This window comes from Anastrepha obliqua, chromosome 3, assembly GCF_027943255.1.
Source record: "Anastrepha obliqua isolate idAnaObli1 chromosome 3, idAnaObli1_1.0, whole genome shotgun sequence".
Classification (NCBI taxonomy): Eukaryota; Metazoa; Arthropoda; class Insecta; order Diptera; family Tephritidae; genus Anastrepha; species Anastrepha obliqua.
The window spans coordinates 75923250-75944569 of record NC_072894.1 but is presented as its reverse complement, the minus strand read 5'-3'; the positions used below and the strand labels follow the sequence as shown (position 1 = coordinate 75944569).

General features: G+C 36.5%; 1 protein-coding gene across 4 annotated transcripts in view; it reads left to right on the top strand.

Annotated features, from left to right (window-relative positions):
- The window catches only part of LOC129243063 (transmembrane protein 184B), a 52710-nt gene that overhangs the window by 19785 nt on the left and 11605 nt on the right, over window positions 1–21320 (top strand). For 2 of the 4 annotated variants that reach the window (XM_054880153.1, XM_054880152.1), the window contains exons 2-8: window positions 13132–13399; window positions 13514–13679; window positions 13752–14010; window positions 14068–14237; window positions 14307–14473; window positions 18335–18409; window positions 18468–18552. In XM_054880153.1, the coding sequence (XP_054736128.1) occupies window positions 13133–13399; window positions 13514–13679; window positions 13752–14010; window positions 14068–14237; window positions 14307–14473; window positions 18335–18409; window positions 18468–18552 (1189 nt within the window). In that variant the 5' untranslated portion in view covers window position 13132. Of the gene's footprint in view, window positions 1–13131; window positions 13400–13513; window positions 13680–13751; window positions 14011–14067; window positions 14238–14306; window positions 14474–18334; window positions 18410–18467; window positions 18553–19313; window positions 20837–21320 lie in introns of those variants that run through there. The other 2 variants (XR_008582238.1, XM_054880154.1) reach the window with 2 other exon arrangements.

Genomic DNA, 21320 nt, shown 5'->3' with positions numbered 1-21320 from the left:
TAAGAGTAATTTTGTCGTTAAGTAATTTTACAGGAGTTACTAGAGAAAAGTGAAAGGAAAATGTCAAAACCACTTGTAAACAACAATGAAAAGTTCGATTTGTAAACATTGGATAATGGAAAAGCTAGCGAGTAGCGGTAGAACAACAAATCATATAAAAATTTCAAGGGCTTCGATTTCTTATTTCCCTCATCCTGATGCCCTGGTGGAATTAAGATTCCCATCCTTTTTCACTGTAAACACCAAAATTCTCAGGAAAAGTGTCCACCTGACAAAAAACTCTACTTGGATAGACGTAGTGTTTCCTCGATTTACTGGTGAGGAGAAGGTGTCAACTGATGGTCTAAAGTCATAAAAGGATAGTTAGGGAAAGTTTGTGGACACGCTCAGTGATCTAATACAGTTGTATCGAAATTTGTTCACTAAATGTCATCCTGATTGCAGACCACTTGGCGCACTTTGAATCATTTTTACTCTAGCTTTTAATGTTATCCCAGGCCCGCTAGTACAGTCAAAGTTGTAACAGCCCGTGATGGAATCAGGCTAAGGATAACTGGGTTAAACTTCGATTTCGTCCCCAGTGGATTGGGAAGGAACAGCAACTGGAACCAAGGTCTGGTGAACTCATTCACGGACAATTGGAAATTGGACGGAAGGATTAGATAATATGCTTATGTAGGAACTATTCACATACTCGTTAATAAAAAGTAGTTTTCCAGCTTATTGTAGTACTTTAAAAAGTGCTTCTGACTGGGTCATACCGGTTGCGGTTGAGAAAACTTAAGCACAAAATCGCACTTAATTATCGGTATTGATAAGAGTTTTTAAAGAGCACTGTCCGGAAGGAATCCATGAATAGATGATACTATACAAATAGCTGATTAAAAGCCTTCGAATTTCGATTCGTGTACACTCCTAAAGATCCATTTGCGCATCTGCGAGGCTTTCTTATTGACACTCAGTGTTTGTCTTATTATCGTCTCAGTTAAAATTCAAAATTTTACTATCTCCCAATCTTTAACTTTCTGCTTGTATTTCAGACAACTAAAAATGTGCGAATCCATGATTGTTTTGAGCGCTCTCTTGGCCGACTGCTTTATGATTACTCTTGGTTGGCTTTCCTTTGAATTGGGTGTTTTTTTAGCTGCGTGATAATTATTGATATCGATAAGTATGATTTGGCAAACCATCATGATCGTTTAACGCCAGAATTGTGGAAATTTACTTTGAAAAATAAAAATAAATCCCTTCGCTCAGTTTATTTAGTAGCTCTGGGAGCATCATCGGCCCTAATTTCTTTCGAAAAGAGGAAGGAGCTGTTCTTACGGTGAATAGCGAGCGCTATGGAGCTATGTTGAGTGAATTTTTGTTGCCAAAAATATTATTTTCCAAACATCGACGAAATTTGATTCCATGTAACTCGTGTCCGCGGATAAATGCCGAATAATATTTTCAAAAAACAAATACCATGAAATTTTCTACAAGATTATAATACAAAAAAATATCACAATAATATTTCGTATATTTTGTATATATATATATGGAAATGGATTCATAAATTACGCAATTTTCGTTTGCATTATGCTGAGCTTTCATCATTTAATCCATGTTCTAGCTCACTAACCACTTGAAAATCAACTCTTTATCGATTTTTATTTCGTATTCGCGTACTACATATTAAGAGCAACCGTCAGCCATTCAGTAATCATATTAGGTATGTATGTATGTGCGTATTCTATCATGCATTACATCTAGCAATACTTTAGTTTGTCATGTGGTAATTAGGAAAATTACATATTCTATATCCATTTATTTTAGTGACCATCGCAACCGTTTCTGTTTGGACGCCGCAAATCAGATGTTAATTTGACTGGCGTAAAACAATAAAAATTGTAAAAAAAAATTTTCTAAAGGTCCTGCTAGTTTACACTTTAGTTCCGTAACTTAAACTTACTTTTTCTTGATAACCGGGGTATGGAAAAATGTGCGCGTTTTCTGCCATATAAAAAAATATCGAGCTTTTGTTGTGTGGAGAAAATGTATGTATGTTGTATGGAAAAAGACCCCAAGAAAAAAACTATCAAAAACTAAGATTTTATTATATCGAAATTCAATGGGCTATCAAACTGCGTACTCAAAATTAGAAAAAAAAAATTGTTAAATTTTTTTTTTTATTTACAGAAAAGCTTGATCCTTGGATTTCTTTGGATGTTAGTTGGTTATTAAAATTAAATAAAAAACAAATAAACTCTCATAATTTGAACTAAGTCTCTGTGTTATACTTATTAAACGCACTGTATTTAAAGCTGTGTGAATTAGTCAAAAAACAACTAACTGTAAGAAATTTACGAACCTGAAGATTTTGGATTTTGAAGTTAAAAAAAAGGGCGACCGCTAATTGAGAACACATTGTATCGGCTACGATGACCGAATTATTGTATAAACCAAATTATTACAACGCATGAAATGTACATACCGCCTTGATCAAAAATTTTCGCGGAATACATTCAGAAAATTCAAAATACAAGTTTATTTCTCAAAAGTGATATGGCCTTCAAAGTATTCCCCATCAACACACTTATGCCAACTCTGGAAACATTTCTGGAACTTTATTTTCGCTATAGCCATCCGAGCCTTCTTCGGTTTTTCCATTAATTCTTTTCGGCTCTCCGTAGCGTTTTTTTGACTCGATCAAACAGAAAAAAAACTATGGATAATGACTGTGCGGTATCATGGTGCAAAATACAGGAGTTGTTTTCCCACAAATTCTTTCTTTTTTGGCAAATTGCTTCACGTAAACGACTCATAAAGCCACAATGGATGGACCTATAGTTTTAAGGCAACTCCGTAGGACAAATGGTTTTTTTTTGTGAGGAGCTTTTTCATGGCAGAGGTCCCACCGCTATTAGGAACAACTTTTTCATTTTGGTGATCCTTCGCACTGCCGAATGGAATCCATTCGGCTACGGCGGTCAGCCCAAATAATAGTCCTTATTAACTGTTTGACCTTCTGGGACAAAAAATCGTGGTGTACAATACCATTGTAATCCATAAAAACGGTGAGCATCGCTTTCTTTTTTGACTGAAAACAACGTGGTTTTTTTGGCCTTGGCACATTCGGAACTCTCAACTCACTCGCCTGATGTTTGGATTGAGTGTTGTACTCATAAACCCACGTCTCGTCTGCAGTAATGATGCGTTTGATAAATGTTGGGTCGGATTCAGTCTTGGGAACTACGTCTTTGGCGACATCAATGCGGTCCCTTTTTTGCATGAAATTCAGGTCCTTTGGAGGCAACTTTGCAGCAACACGGCGCAATTCCAAACATTAACTATTTATAATGTCCTAAGCGCGTCCACAAGCAATGTTCAGAAGCTGTGCTAACTCTGTGATGGTTTATTTGCGGTTATGGATTAATTTTTATTTCACTTAATTGATGTTTTCATCAGTTTTCGATAAACTCATGATTATTCTCGATGTACTCACGGTCTCTTCTGAAGCGTTCAATCTACTCGTAAACGGATATTTTTTGTATCATTGAAAATATTTTTAACGCAAAATTTAATACAAGCTCGTTGTTGTAAATTCAAAACCATTTTGAAAACTGAAAAATCGAAAACATGTGCAGAGGTGGATTTACTTTAGACAGCGCAACTTTTACAAATGTCAAGCAATGGCGATAAAATGTTTTTATTTTGTTGTTATGTTAACCACAGATGTGTCACCTTTATAGAAAAAAAACACACACACACTGAAATCAGTTGGCTTAGAGCGTCACCGGGCGGGTATTCCGAGAAATTTTTGATCAAGGTAGTAGGCATTTACTTGTCTACATAGTGAACGTCTGGCCGGTGGGCCCATCTAGACTACGTGCGACTGCACATATATGTACATCCACATACGAATGTATCTGTATCTACATACGAGTACATATGAACTAGTGACCATGACCATTTACGGACGTGACGTTGTTTTTCCTGTACCAACCTTCCGCTATTCCTTCACTCCTTTTGCTGTCAGGCTGCTTTTATAGTTAACATCCTATGCGCTTCACGATATCGCATTATATTATACTCAATATATGCCCACATGTATTTGTATGAGCCGATGTGCTTATTTCTATGTGCTGTTTGTCTGTCTATATTCCTCCTCCACTGCAGTGCCATTTTCACACGATTAATATTTAGCAAACAGTAGAGTCTGGTTTAACTTGAACACAAACAAATCAAGTTTGATGGACATTGGATGGATATACGTGGATGGATATGTCTAAGTTTATATTTATTTGATTATTGAAAAGAGTAATAATTATAATTTATTATTCCACTTAAAAGGTAAGAGAAAAAAGGAACAAGCACTGTCTGCTAAGGCCTTCGTGGATATAACCACTACTAAATATTCATACTAGATAACTTAGAAGCCTATGAAGTTAAATTTTTAATTTACAGCGTGATACAAATTGATTTATGTCTGCTTCAGAAGTTCAGATGATCTAATATTTTGGAGTCCTGAACATATATCCATGAAGTGAGATACGGTGAACTTGCTGAATCCACAAAACGTGCACGGGGGCTTCGGCAAACCATTTAGCAAATACGAGTGGGTTGAAATTGTATGCCCAATTTTCAGGCGAACAACGGTCTTAATATTTCGGCATGCTGAATTTGACGGGTATTGGTTTTTGGACCTCGAGAGATTGAAGGATTTGTAGTGATGTTGCTCCTTTTAGCTGCTGCGTGATAAGGCGTTTCTAGGCGTTTCAGATGGGTGTATGCGCAATGTCCGTAAATAGATAATCCGAAGTCTATCTTAGATAATATCACAGCTCTAGTTATATTTACCAGCGTTTGTGTATGAGCTAAACAGTGTTTTGCAGACAAGTAAATATAATTTAGTCATGATAAAACTGCTTAGTCTAAGATATATGTTCACAATAATGCTTAAAAGTTAATTTTTTATCAAATATAATTCCGAGTACTTTAAGGGTGTTAGTGTGAGGAAGTGTGACGTTAGAAAAGGATATTGAGGGGAAATACACTTATGTTTACGGCAAACGTGAAAAGTGGAGCTTTTGTTAATAGACATACTCCTGATGAATTCGACCAAAGTTCGAGTTTACAGAGGATGCCAGTGCATAGTTTTTGACAGTTGTCTAAGTTTATATTTAATTGATTATTACCACCAGTATAAAAAAGACATTTATAAAAAATATTTGTGTTATTGGTTTTTTTTTGCAACACAGTTTCGCTCATGTTTTTGTAGCATTCAGGTGCTTTTTCGAGTATGATGTTCGGTTGCTCACGAAATAGCTAATCCACGGCTTCCTGCATTTTAACATCAGGATTTCCCTGTCATTCTATTCTCAGGAACTCTATTCTATTCATTAATTTAAACGCGAGTTCTTGTATAAGTACTTCAGTAAAAAGAAATAAACATATGTACAAATACAAATGAACTCACATCTTTGTATAAAACGTGCTCATCTATTCAACAAGCAGTGAATTAAAAAAATTATGGCTTTCTGAAACTCTTAATAGGATATTATCTGCACCAGAGAATTGTTCAGACGTGCTTTTAAGCAAATTATTCCAAAATATCTGCAAAGCTTCCAGTTTTACTTTGGCCTACTTATGCGTTCCGATCGTAGAGTTGTTGCCTCATGTAAATACATTTTTTTTTACTGCATACCAAGAATTGTCTGGATTTGATGGTAACAGTAGAAGCTAATAAGCTTACATTGTAATACAACTTTAGAATTCTCACTCTTATGATAAAAGAAAAAGCACGACAGCCGTAGCCGATTGGATTGGTGCGTGACTACCATTCGGATGTTCGAAACTCCGGGCATGAAGCACCAATTGATAAAAAAAGTTTTTTCTAATAGCGGTAGCCCCGGAGCAGGCAATGGTGAAGCTTCGAGTACAATATATTTCTACTATGAAAAAGTTCCTTGTAAAAACTATTTGCCGTTCGGAGTCGGCTTAAAACTGTAACTCCCTCTATTTGTGGAATAACATCAAGGCGCATATCATAAATAGGAGGAGGAGATCGCTCAGTTAATTAAAGATTATTGTGTTAAAAAAGCCCATCAATTTTCCAAAAAATGATATTTTGAGAAGCGGCTAGACGTCGTCCGTTCCAGTCGCCAGATATATCTGTTGACGGCTATTAGAAACGCAATGACTACTTTCTTTTGAATTCTGAACTATAATTATATTTTTATAAAAATAAGATTCATTCAATAACGAATATCGTATAAATCAAAGTTTCAGACTTTGTACAAGATTTATGAAAATGCGACAAATTTTCATCGAAATTTCATACGTTCTAATCAGTACGCATGTTTTATAGCCCATTGAATTATAATATTATAAATTGCAAGTTCGAGGTGGTGTTAAGGCGAGTCCACTGTCCGCGATATATACATACATACATATATTTATTTTCGACGTGTTTTCGCTTCCCTCCACATTTTTTAATAATACTTCGAAAGCCTTGTTATTTGCGTCTATTCCAACGCTTCAGTTTTTATTTTCTTATTTATGATAATCTAATCACAAATCGTTATTTAGCAATATTTAAACATATGCACATAGTACATTCTCGCATAGTAGGTTCTCACTAAGTGACCTCTTCAACCGGTATTAGACAACTGTTTATACCAACAATGCGTCCAAATAGCATAGGCAAGGTCTGAGTCAGTGCATATATCACCTTCCAGTTAAAGTGGTGTTGAACACGCAGTAGGTGGCGAAATCAAGCTGTCAATTTAAGTGGTATAAATAGAATTAATTTTTTTTTTTTTTGGTCCGGGCAATTAGTAAGTACATGACTCACACGTACATTGTACTGCACTCGGGTTCCCTTTGTAATTTTCTTTAAATCTACCCGACTTCCGAAGAAATCTGAGTAGATCTTGTAGTGCGAAGGAGTCAAGGTGCCACTTTTTAACACATCAGTGCCAAAGACCTCAAGCCTGATTCGAGCGAAGGCCGGGCAGACGAACATAAAGTGGTCCGCCGTCTCATCCTCCTATCCACATGCCGGGCAGAGTGCACTGTCTGAGATGTCTGCCTTTTCCATGTACTCATCCATAGAAAGTGGCCCGTCATCAGTCCAACCAGCTGCCTACAGTCCCTTTTACTTAGTGACAAAGTTATTGGCATACTTTAGATTGGATTCATCGATCCATAATCAAATGAAAATAATCGCATAGCAGGGTGTATGTATGCATGGTCTCGACCTGCCGGAAAACTCTCGTATAAGTGAACTCTACTTCAAGAAAACGGCATTCCGGAGGGAATACGGCTAATAGGACCAAATTTTGTTCTACAGCAAGACAATGCGCCGTTCTAATCCCCATTGAATGAAGGTGATTGAGAATCGTTTTATGAACGCAGTTAATTTTTTTCGCCAAATTTGCGACTGGTTTGGCGACCGTTCTCTTTTAAAGTTGATTTGAGACGTTCTTCATCGAATTCAGAAGGCCTTCCGCTGCAAGACGTGTCATCGATGTCAAAGTCACCATTTTTGAACTTTACAAACCATTTCCCTGCTGTAGACTCGCCTATACCACCTTCTCCAAACTCGTCGCAAATGTTCCGGGCTACTTCGGCAGCTTCTTGACCTCGATGAAAAGCAAAGAAGGCCAAGTGTTGAAAATGTAAATTTTTGTCTCCTGGGTATTCCATTTCTACACCTCAAAACTAATCAAATTTTAATAACTCAGAATACAATTCACATAATTTAGTGGAGCAGAAAGAGTTCTATCGAATGAATACTTAGCCTTCGTCAAACAGCAAAGGCAATTCGTTGTAAAATGCAAGAAAATATAAAAACGCTATGAACTTATTCCCCAATCCAATAGTACGAGAATATTTGGGAAATTATAAGATCAACGTTTTGTAGTGGCCATCTTAGAGTTCCGAGCGGTCCCCTGTCAAGAACGCATGGACAACTCTAAACATGCTTATCGCTCAGGATAAGTCCCAAGGATTAGCTAATTTAATGAATTACACATTTCGGCGTTGGGCAAGGATGACGCTAATGAATTATATTCCACCTAGACTTTGCTCATTCCACTCATTTTACCACCTACTGCATGTACCTTTAAGCTTTATCGTCGTTTTCCATTTTCATTGTCGGTTTCCGAATATGACAATAAAAAGACAATTCAAGATGCAATGCAAATGACGCTGACGAGTGAGCGAATGAATTAGTGAACGAGTGAATGAGTGAGTGAAGGATATAATTCAACTTTTAATGTTGCACACATTAACATCATAGACATGCTCATGTACATATGTATAAAAAGTTACTCGTTTAAGTTTTATGTGTGCTAGCTAAATGCAGTTGCTGCTGGTTATTATCGTTACGATATGTTCATCTTATCAAAGTGATACAGTTTATAAATTTTATATTAGAAGTATAAAATCTTCAGATTAGAAGTACATATAGTATAAATCTTCTCTAGTTGAGGTGTGTTCGTAACTTATTTATTAATATTACATTCTGAATAAATTTTCCCGGAGCTGCTGGTTATTTGTAAATCAGTTATTAAACAATTTTTACAAGGTTCCAAACCTTATCCAGTGACACATTCCTTCTTCATTTACAGATCCATACATATAAGTCAATTACTTGTGGAATGCTATCGATTGATTTTGGCAGTATTGTAGGTATACCACAATGCCCGAACCTACTTTAATACCATAAATCCAACTTTTTACTTGAAGTTATGCCTTTATAGAGAGATGAAAGTATTCTCAAACAAAAGGGAGTCAAGATTCCACCAGTTTTAGGTGCAGTTAGAAATTATGATTTTGTCTAATGAATTAAGTGCGATGCAAAACAAACTTATTCATGTAGAGTAATGTGACAAACCTGAAGCAACAGATACCGACGCTATCAGTGTCAAAAAATTTGTAATGAAAAATCCGGCGATTTCATTTTTATTTTTACCAATTCGGTATTTAGGATAGGCGGTTGCCATTCGAAGGCGGCAAAAAACTGTATGACGCTTCGGGAGAAGCTAGAACAAGCACCGAACATAATGTGTAACAAATGTGGGTCTATCTTTAACCTTTCTTAACCGTTTCAGTTGATTGTGCTCTTTAGATTTTATGTCGGGAAAACTTAGCACATTTCGAACATTGTAGACAACTGACGATGCATGCGCTAGCGATTGTTGAAGATTTGCTGAAGCAAGTACATCACACAGCTCCTCCCCGCCCTCCGTTGCGCTACTTATCACTATAATTATCCATTGCGTAGGGCCTTTTACAAATTCCATGGCTAAAATTGAACATATTTACTCTACGTACTTCTGCTCAAATATGAACGAGACGGTATCAATAAAACGGTCCGCGGATGACATATGGCAAAAATAAATTTTTTGTTTTTTGGTAGGACTGTTATAAGCTCACATGGCAAATTTCAGCGTGATCTGTCACATAGTTTGTTTTCTGTGCTACTGTAAACAAGTCAAGCTCGAGTGTGCTCTTCGAATTTAACGATGGAAATTCAAAGAATTTGTTTGAAATTTTGTTATTCCAACAAAATTTCGGCTTCAGACGCCTTAAAAATGTTGCAAAGTATTCTATGATATTTAAAACGACTGCCATTAATAATACTGACTAATTAATTGAGCGAAACTACACAGAATATTAAAAGCAAAGCATCACGTGAAGCTATAGGCTGGCCCGTAGAAAAAGAAGCGAACTTTTTTTCAATATGAAGGCTCCGCGCGAGGGCCGGCGGGTTAAAATAGTGTGTTAAAATGGCGGGTTAATAATGCAATAATATATTACAAAATACAATTATTTGTTGGTATTGCCATTTTTCGACATAAACTCATTTAGAGAAAGCGTGGTTGCGCTGTTTGGGATTATTCGACAGTGTTATTTCAATAGCTCCTGGGACTTAAATGATCAATAACGCTCATGATAGGACAGTGCAGGCATACATACATATGAATGTGTATGTATGTACCTACAAAAGCAACTATATTTTTCGTTTTGATTTTTTGTGTGTTTGTTTTTTAATATTTGTATTACACAGATACTTACAGTGGAACATCTTTGTATGAATATCAGTTCAATATTAGAAAATAGAGATTATTTTTGAACTAACTAGAAATAAATAGAAGCTTTTGTAGAAAATTTGTTTCGATTGAAAACAAGTAAATTATGATGATGACATATTTCTTCGTATAATAAAATTCTCTCATACGCTCATGCACTCCGCTTTTGCATCGTAAAAATTAATATATATTTATATACCCTATGTTCAGAAAGTACCGGGAATGTTTAAATAAAACAAAGCGGAGTTAAATTTCAGGCAAATTTTTTTCTCCTTCAAAATATGACCCGTCTGAAGCAACACGCATGCCCCAACGTTTAACCCAGTCCTCCATGCACTCATGGTAGGCCGACGAAGGGATAGCCTTCAGCTCCTTCGTCGCATTCTCTTTGATCTCCTCTATCGACTGAAATCTCCTTCCACAAAGTAGTAACTTAAACTTGGGGAAACAAAAAGAAGTCGCTCGTGGCCATATCAGGTGAATACAGTGCTTGCACGATGGTATTTACTTGGTGTTTGGTCAAATAATCCAGCACAACTTGGGCTCGGTGCGATGGCGCGTTATCATCATGCATTTATTGACTGTCTGGCCCGATGGAAGGTACTCATGGTGCACTACGCCTTGGCAATCGAAGAAAACAGTCAACCTGGTACATTTTGATCATGGAGTATATATTGTATCATGCTTGAATAAAGTTTTCAAAGAAAATTCACTCAGCGTACGTTGCTATGCTGCAATAGGTATGTAAAATATTTTAAATTTAGCGCTGATAAGGCCAGGAAAAACCTTAATAAACTGCTTCTGATAAGACAATGTTTTTTGTTTTTCCGTCTTCAGTAAAAACAAATAAATTTGTTCGTTTGCAGCATGCAACATATAACTATATAAATATATACAAGGAGAAGTCTAAAATAAACAAGACTGGCGATGTTGGCGCGAACTTTTTAACGAGTTAGATCGTTGGAAGTTACATCCCGAGCTGACTTCAAGTGATTCAGAATGTTTGTGTCATCGCTACAAAAATGAGTTTTGAACAAAGAGCTAATATCAAATTTTGTTTTAAAATCGGTAAAACGTTTACCGAAATATTTGAATTATTGAAAAAAGTTTATGGTGATGATTATCTATCTTGTGCCAGAGTTCATGAGTGGTTTACACGTTTCAGAGATGGGTGTGAGGACATAAATTGCAATGAACATACGGGCCGCCCAAAATCAGTAATCACCGAAAACTCCATCGAAATTGTTCGTGAATTTATCAAAAATGAACCGAAATCATCGTTGAAATTCATGGAATCGGAGTTGAATATCTCCAAAACATCGATTTATCGCATTTTAACTGATTATTTAGGCTTACGAAAGGTATGTGCACGTTTTATTAGGCACAAGTTAACTGAGGACCAAAAATTGCTCAGAAGAGAAAAGACAAGATCTTCCTGTATAACATTATAACTGGTGATGAAACGGGTTTTCAAATACACCCAAAAAATTGCGTTTGGAGAAGTTAAAAATCAAGTCGATGCTCATTTGTTTCTACGATTCCAAGGGAATTGTCCATAAGGAGTTCGTGCCAACGGGCCAAGCCGTCAATGAGTTTTCTATCTTGGCGTTTTGAAGCGTTTGTTGCATCGCAACTCGCTCTGAATACCACGAAGGAGAAAGCTGGCGCATATTGCATGATAATGCACCATCTCATCGATTCACTCTTCTGATTGAGTTTTTGACTAAAAATCGCATTTTAACCACCAACCACTCACCGTATCTCGAAGTTACAAAGTTCCTGTTGTTTCTATTTTAGCTCATTCTTGCTTATTTTGGACTTCACTTTGTGTATATATATATTTGGCGCTTACACACGTTTTACGGGTGTTTGACAGAGCTTCTCCTCCCATTTGTGGTTTTTGATTTTGTTCCAGTTTTATGTTGCCCCTGAACGGCAAATTGTTTCTGTGAGGATTTTTTTCATGGTGGAAATACATTCGGAGGTTTGTCATTACCTGCTGAGGTGCGACCGCTACTACAAAAAAAGGTTGTCTACCCTTGCGCTTGCCCACTGCGAAAACACGAATTTTCTAGATTTAATCCGCACATTTAAAGTTATTGACCTTGAGAGAAAGCAAGACGGAAAGCCGTCGTTTGAAATCAAGCGGTATTTGGTCTCCTTTTGATTTTCCATTTTGAGTAAGTGCATCGATGCATAATTTTTGGCATAGCTGGCATGCCGACTTTGAGTGACAATTTATGCAGTGGCAGAAAGATTCAACGAATTCAAAAGCTACAGGATAAATTAAAACTGATGGCATCGGTACTAAGAATGAAGGAAGTTAAAGATGAGTTAAGCAATTGGTAATAAATCAGAAAATTTAAATAGTTTTAATTTTTTCATATAGTTGGTATATAAATGGCAATCCCATTAAAAATATTGTATGTTTGGACCATAGCTTCCTCAAACTGTTTTCGTTTGACACCAGTCATTTCCTGACGGTTTATGAAATGAAAATGGTCCTTCGGTACCACGCTTTGGTCCACTTCTCCGCGACCAGTAGAGATATTGAAAATAAGTTTAAACCATAAACAAGTATCTCTTAAAGGTACGAATTGTGCCAGCCTTATATACATTTATCCCATTCAAACAATTGGCGCTTACACCCTTTTTTCGGGTGTTTGACCGAGCTCTTCTTCCCGTTTGTCATTCATAATTTTTTCCACAAATGGAGAGACCTGCAGTTTTACGGCGCCTCCGACCGGCAGATAGTTTTTTCACGGCAGAAATGCATTCGGATGTTTGTCATATGTCTGCCTAGCGGCGACTGCTTTAGAAACAACTTTTCAACTTATCATTTGTTGCTTCATGCCCGGGGTTTACAACCTGCGCATTTCTATAGTAGCCGCCATTATATCCAATCACTAATATATGAGTACTGTTCTTTAAATATGAGCCCACATATGAAATATACTAATTTTTAAAATTTCCATTCTCTAATATTTTTCTTCGTCATGTGTTGCCCTGGCTTCATTTAATAATTGACGTTTTAACGGTCTACTCACAGTATGAACAGCGTTGTGAGTAGCACAGCGCCCAGTACAGCAAGCTTCATTGAACCGAATGGCACAGCAGCAGCCGCAGTCGCAGCCGCCGTATCGACGATGACCGAATCGACTACCATAAAACCGAATTTCATTGTACAAGCCAAACCAATGTCGTCGCCCATTGATCCTCTTAGCCACGTCGGTGATGGTATCTTCCTGCAGACAAAGACCGCCCAAGGACTTGCGACTGTATTCGTGTGGGCGGCCCTTTTCATCACATGCCAACAGGTGGGTGGATAGCAAATTTATTTGAAAATAACAAATTCAATTAACATTTCATTTCTCTCATTTCTCTCTCTCTCTCTCTCTCTCTCTCTCTCTTTCACTTTCATTCACTAATAGATTTATCAGCACTTGCGTTGGTACACTAATCCACAGGAACAACGTTGGATAGTGCGCATCCTATTTATTGTGCCCATGTATGCGACATACTCGTGGATCAGTTTATTTTTCTTCAATTCAGATAACGTATACGTGTATTTCTTTACCGTGCGCGATTGTTATGAAGGTTACCCAGCTGCTTTATTTTTTAAATTCGATTTGTAATTTGAAAAATATTTTTTCTTATATTTTCTTTTAGCTTTCGTCATCTACAGTTTCCTGTCGCTCTGCTACGAGTACCTGGGTGGCGAGGGCAACATAATGTCCGAGATACGTGGCAAACCCATTAAGAGCTCGTGTCTGTATGGCACCTGCTGCCTGAAAGGCAAAACATATACCATCGGTTTCCTGCGCTTCTGCAAGCAGGCCACCTTGCAATTCTGCTTGGTGAAACCGCTTGTGGCTTTTATTATTATATTCCTGCAAGCCTTTGGTCATTACCACGACGGCGATTGGAGGTAAATTTCTTATTAAAATTCGAGTATGCACAACCAATTAAATATTTACGATTTCAGCGCCAACGGCGGTTACATTTATATCACAGTTATCTACAATATATCCGTCACACTTGCCCTCTACGGTCTATATTTATTCTATTTTGCTACGCGTGATTTGCTAACACCATTTGAACCTGTTCTGAAATTTTGTACAATCAAATCGGTCATTTTCTTATCATTTTGGCAAGGTGAGTCATTCAATTTCTTTTGAATTTGTATTGCTTAGTACCATAATTATTTGCTTTCGTCAACAACAGGTGTGATGTTGGCCATTTTGGAAAAGGCCAAGGTCATCTCGCCGATTGTGGACAGTGCTGGCACTGTCACCTCAGCTGGTACGGTTTCGGCGGGCTATCAGAATTTTTTCATTTGCATTGAAATGCTATTCGCTGCTATTGCGTTGCGTTATGCATTCCCATATCAGGTAAGTTAAAATATTGGTTTTATTTTGTGTACTTTGTTTTAGTAATTAGTGCTCTTTGGAAAATAGTAAATGTTTATGAGTAATATCGACATATATCAACCTACATACACCAGTTGGTATCTACAAATATTTTACTTCTCATGCCATTGCCAGTTGCACAGTTGATAAGATAAGCGTGAAATAATGATAATTCACGAGCAATTAACACTTTGACTATTGCACACGTTCGCTTGGATCGTAGAAAGTGTGAAAACGGGCGTGTGTAGAGAGAAAATTGAATGGGAGCATACGAGTACAAGTATAATATGAAATTGCGATAGGCATTGGAGCGTGTCAAATATTTAGTATTCTTGTTTTTCTTTTATTTGCTTTATACTTGTATTTTCTTTTTTCTCGCCCATTAGATTCGGTCTTTTGGTTTAATATTTAATGCGCGTAGTACTCTTTGTTCAGGGTAGTTTGGTATTAAAAATGTTGGAATCGGTCAATAACCACATACATCTCTCATATAACGGTAATTTTCAAAAGTGATATATCCAAAAAAATAAATACAGGGAAAGCAAAATGTTGGAAAATTAGCGGTGCCACACGCATTTTTGGGAAATACCTGTATTATCTCGATAACGGCTTAATGAATCTTGCTTAAACTTAAAACACGTATTGCTTCATCGCATTTAGTTCCGTCATAAATATTATTGAGATCGAACAAAAACATGGCCACTTTTTTTTAAACGCTATAGCTAGAGAAAGGACTTTTTGCCCAAAACTTACGAAATCTGCAAATTATGACGCCTATTTTAATAATAATATATATATTTTCGCCAAAATTAAATTTTACTAAAATGTGCGCGATGCGAGACCGAATTAGAATTGCTATAAAAATGATTGGTAAATAGTAAAGCTTTTTTTATGGCGTTTTATAATGGGGAAGATTACAAAGTTGTATGAACACAATAGTAAGCTTAAAAAATCGTTCAACGTTATAACATTTTTGGCAAAAAACCTAACTTTCAAATTATTATAATAATCGAAAATGTCCACAAATGTGTCGTCATTTTGGTGATATTGAGCGGCACGCGAATTGTAACCAAATAAAAAGGCCAAACATTTTGTTTGGAGAATTAATTTTTATTAAATTAAAGTAAAAAATGTGTGAAAATAATACAAAATGAAGAATAAATTTGCTTTTGCTCAATATGACCAGCTGCCCGAATGTGACTCGCAGTATTTTGGCCCAATCGCGGACAATGAATCTTTTAGTTCGGACTTTGCTTTATAAAATGGCCCAAATACCATAATCCCGCGGATTCCCGTCTGGTGAATTTGAGAGCCACTGTGTGGACGTTGTGAAGTTTGGATCGTTGTTTTTTAGCCATTCTTGTTTCACTCCAGCTTTGTGAGACGACGCCGAATCCTGTTGAAACGTCCATGGTCTGCCACCGAAGTGTTTGTCTGCAACCTCCAGAATACTTTCCCGATAATATTTCGGATTTACCTTGACGCCAGGCTCCGATGACAACGATTGGAAATCTGCGGTACAGCGGTCCAAACCCGTACCTGTGGCGGGTGTTGCCTCCTGGTGGCCAATCGATTACTCAAATTCTCGTATGAACGGTCGTTCAAATAAACCCTATCGTTTTGGTAGTTTTCGAATTGCTCAATTTCAAAAATACTCTCATCAGAAAACAAAATATTCCGAAATTTACCGCTTTTGACCAAGCGAAGCAACTCCTCCCCTCTCTCAAGTCTGACTTCTTGCTGCTTTGGTGTGAGATCATGCGCCTTTTGGATCTTGTAAGGTTTGACTTGGTGATCATTTTTTAGTTTGCGGCGGATGCTACGGTAAGATATTTTCAGTTCTTTCGCCATTTGATGGGCACTTTGTCGTGGATTTCGCTCATGTCGCTTCTTCACTTTTTGAACCATTTCACGTGACGTGCATTCTTTTGATGACCACCTCCATGAAGTTTCGGGATGCTACCTATCATTGTAACGAGTAGTGGTGCGATAAACATACATTTTATTTACGTTAAGGTGCTCGAGTTCACGAACAATCGCTAGTTGTGATTTTGCAGCCAAATATAATGCAATCAAACTATTACTTTTGAAATCCATTACTGATTTTCTTTTTTCGCGTTTACTCTGTAAAATGTTTCCGCGCGCTTGTAAACAATACTCTGTAATGTCATCTAGTCAACCAACAGAGAACTGATACCCGTGCATCAGCTGTGCGAGGGGTCTGAAGTTGGTTACACTTCAAATGCCGGACCCTGTAGTTGTCTGAACTTATTTTTTATTTCATTTCGTTTATTTTCTATATGTTTTTTCTAATTTAGTTTTTCATCTATAGTTGTACCGAGATACTTTGCACTAGGGAGGATTTTTTATTTCATTGTTTTTTATCGTCAGTTTATGGTTCTTAGGCTTGCACCGTTTTATCTTTGTGGACTTCTATTCCCCATTTATCGAGCCTTATTGCAGTGCCATTTATTGTTTGTTAAAGGATATCAGTAGTTTTTTTTTTCTATTTTATCTGATGCCATTAAGGCCTTGTCATCCACGAATGTTATTGGGATCGGTATATCTGCGCTGAATATCAGGTACAACAGAGGCACCAGGACACTACCTTGAGGCTCGCCTGCTGTCATTTGCATCATACTTGAGCATTCGTCTTCAAACTTTATAAAAAAATGTCGGTTTTCCAGGTAACTATTGAGAATGGTGAAGTGATTCCGTGGTAATATTTCGTTGAGCTTATGCAGTAGCCCTTCATGCCACACCCTGTCGAAAGCTTTTGCAATATCTAGGTAGACAGCTACGCAGAACCTTTTATTATCCATGTCATCTAATATTTTGTTTATAATTCTGTGGACTTGCTGCACAGTTGAATGCTGTCGTCTAAATCTAAATTGATGGCTTGTTTGTATTTTGTCTAGTCTGGCAAAGAATAGTTTTTCAAGCACTTTTGAAGAAATGGGCAACAGACTGATAGGATGATATGATGTCATTTGCGATGCATTTTTACCTAGTTTGGGGATTGCCGTTATTCGTGGAACTTTCCAGAGGCGTGGGAAGTATTGTGTCCTTAATATGCCGTTGAATATTTGTTGTCTATGTATGTAATTGCTGCATCAGGTAGTTCTTTTAGGATTTTACCATTTATTAGATCGTAGCCCGGTGCTTTTTTACTCTTCAGATTTTTCAAATGATATCTTATTTCTGCTGAGGTTGTCATTTTTATTTTCTTTTAATAATGCTTTTTATGCAGTTGTTGATTTGTTAAATTTTGCCTTATTTTCGGGATAATAAGTAGTTTGCCACTTTTTACGGAGTTTCCTTTTTTGTTGTATTTTTTGTTTGATATGTATTGGAATAGATTCTTTTGTTAAATTTTTATAGTTTGTGGCGAAATGGTGAGGACTTTGATGATGGAATCCTTGAAAAAAGTTATTGCTGTGCCAATGCCGTTTTCCGTTTATGACATTTACGCACTAGAAATTCTAACGTTGCACTGCGCTCACTTGATAAGAACCACTGACACATGAGGTGTCCACAGATACTCACTTTTTTGGTACATTTTATACTTACCTCATAATAATTGGCCATTAAATACCAATAAATCGCTTATTCCGTAAGCGAACTAATACGCTGTTTCTGCCGTTCTATGCGGAGACGCATGAGTTTATAACAAATTTTTATTTTTTATTTTTTGTTCTGATCTCAAATTCTTCCAAACAGCTTGAAATTTAAGAAAATGTTTAAAAATAATTTTGCCACCTTTCCATGACGAGTATACTCGTCAAACACAGTTAACTGGTTAAAGAAAGTTGTTTTCCAAGCATTTACTCTCTTTCCTTTTAGGTTTACGCGCGTAGCTGTATTGCTGATGGCCAAGGCCGCTCTGTAACCATGCAGTCGATTTCAAGCAGTCTTAAAGTATATTCAAATCCCATACATTCTTTATTTAATACAAATATAATTTGCCCGTTTTTAGGAAACTATGAATCCCAAGGATATTATGACAGATGCTATACACAATTTCCATCCACAATACCAACAGTATACGCAGTACAGTTCCGGTAAGTGCTTTTCCGACACTTTCTTAGGTGGTTCACAAGGCATCGTAAGTGCCGCATTGTCGTATGTCGTTGGGTTTTTAGCGATTAAATAAACATTTAGAGGAATTGAAATCACAACCAATTACTTTTTAATTGTGTGAAAATTTATAATATGATTTATACGGTGCCTTGCGAAAGTTTACGATGTACGAAAATACGGAAACTGCGACACCCTTGTGAATATGTCTAATTCATATATGCATGTTTAATATGCATCATGCTTGTAATTATTGTGCTTTTTGCTTTGCCTGCTACAAACTCAATAGCAAAATCATTTAACAACACTACCATCATATCATATCATAATTCATACTCAACTAACGTTGTTTCAAACTCTGCTTTTATTCCTGTGCTGTTCTCTATGTAATATTTCTGTGTTTATTATTTATTTGTTTATTCAAAAACTGTTCCCAAGCGCGCTCGCTTTGGTTAGTTAGTAGTGTTTAGGTATTGGATATTCACATCCGATGTATCTTACATAGTTTAAAACCAATTACACTTTTTTCCATTCTTACACTTCCATCTATTTACCAACTATTACTTAAAATCGCACGCATATGGTCCACTTGTCCAATGCGTTTGTATTAAATAACATTTTTTTGTTTTTATTTTATTATTTGGGTTTCGGTTTTTACGTTTTGTTTTCAATAAATATTTTTTTATTTTGGCGCCTTGTTAGGTTTCTTCAAATTTGTTTCTTTTCTCTTGTATTCTTTTTACAGAAGTTACCTCGTCTCAGCGTTATGAGAAACTTTAAAATGAATGGCATTGTGCTAATGGGCTAAACGGAAGACACTTAATGTTGTGAGAGCGTTGAAAAAGGATGAAAAATTAGTACTTACTTATTATAAAATAATGAAACGAAATTAATTCTAAAGCGATATATTTTTTCCATAGTGCTGTTGTTGACAAAATGCCTTTGCAAAGTGCGTTTGCATACCAAAATTGCCTTATACAAACACTTATATCTACATACATATAAATTGCAAAACAAAAACGTCTAAAAGCGACAATTATAATAAAACAGTAAATTAAAAGTGAAAACTTGCATAGCTTTTAAGTTTATATGAAAAATAGTATAATACATAATCATATACATACCTGTCTGTATTGAGGAGGAGGTATGAGTATTAATTTTAATTTGTTTAAATACATTTTTTTTTAGTTTATATTTGTAAGTTTGTACGAGTGCTGACTAATTGCAGTGCAGCAAAAACACGCAACCTTAGTAGCTCAAAGTATAATACACCTGCGCAAAAAGAATTTCGTTTTTCTTTATATTGAGAAAAATTTAATACAAAATACTTGATAACAGCTTTCAAGACGCTTTAAGCGTTGAATTAAGTACACTAGGAAATTCTCCCAACACATTCCTGTTCCAACCGATCATCTTTGCCAAACATAAAGTAATTGAAATTTCTGTTTTTAATGCTATAACACTGAATCATCTTTTCTTTACTTCTGCTTTATTTGAATTCTTGTTATTTTATTTAATCTTTTATATACAATTAAATTTTTATTCATATATTTTGCCTGTTTCCCTGCTAGATAGCTTATCTTATTATTACATTACAAAATAATTTAATATTTTAATTTATCCACGCCTGTTATACCTATAGTTAAATACTAGTTTTTAATTAACCATTTTTTAGAAAATAGCTTATTTTTGTTGTGTTTTTCATAAACAATAAACAACATTTTTGGGAATTACTGTCGAAGTAAGCAAAAGTCGCATCTATGAGACGGATTTATATTGGGGCAAGCACTATCTCTTCAGCTGCATTCTCTAAAAAATGACAGATATCCGTACTGGTTATGGATGGATATAAATCTGGGTGGTTCCAATAGAGTAGCGCTGACTGTCGTTGGAACGTATATAGATATGTATTTTAGATAACTTTCGTGCTATGTTGTTGTAGGCTCTGTTAGTCCGGTATTGTCACCGATCGTCATCGTCTAACTCATCTAAAGGTCGCCCTAGGAAACGTGCTGTTTCGACAGGTTGCGTCCAGAGGGCGTTAGGTGAGTGGGATTGAGAGGGCGGGGTACCTTCATATGTATTGAGAATTATCGTGGTAAATTCTAGATAAGTAGAAGTTTAACCTGCTACAATATTCAGACCGCAATTTAGCCAGCCCCCTGTAACCGATTTGAATTAGGCCTGTCTAGTGCGTTAAACCTAATTTCATGTTATTTTGGTCTTTACATTACTTTATTAGTAATAAGTACTTAACTTGTACAATGATCTAAAAAAATATATATCGGAATGAAGTCGAGTTCATTATTGAGGAAATCTGCTAATCAACAAAGGTTTGCTAATGGTTTGTATACTTGGTCATCCCAGGACTATGCCATCAAAGTGACACTGAAGTTAGAACTCCATATCAGTTGTTGTTGTTGTAGCAGTAACTATGCCCAGTCAGTGTAGTGTAATCACCGGTCGTCTTCGTCTAGCTCATCTAACGGTAGGCCCAGGAAACTTACTGTTTCGACAGGTTGGGTCCTGACAGGATCAAGCAGGTGTCTGCATGGGTGTGACCTGTGGTAACACCCTAGCAGGAACGGCTTGCTGAGCAGTTTATTATGCTCCTTCACAGGTAGCATATGGACCTCGTCATGAAGAGGTTGTATTAGGGAAATCAAAAGACATCCTGTCCCAGTCCTTATGGCAGTGTTTTGGCAGGTCTGTAGCTTCGTCCACTGCGAATCACTGGTTCCAGGCTGTCTGG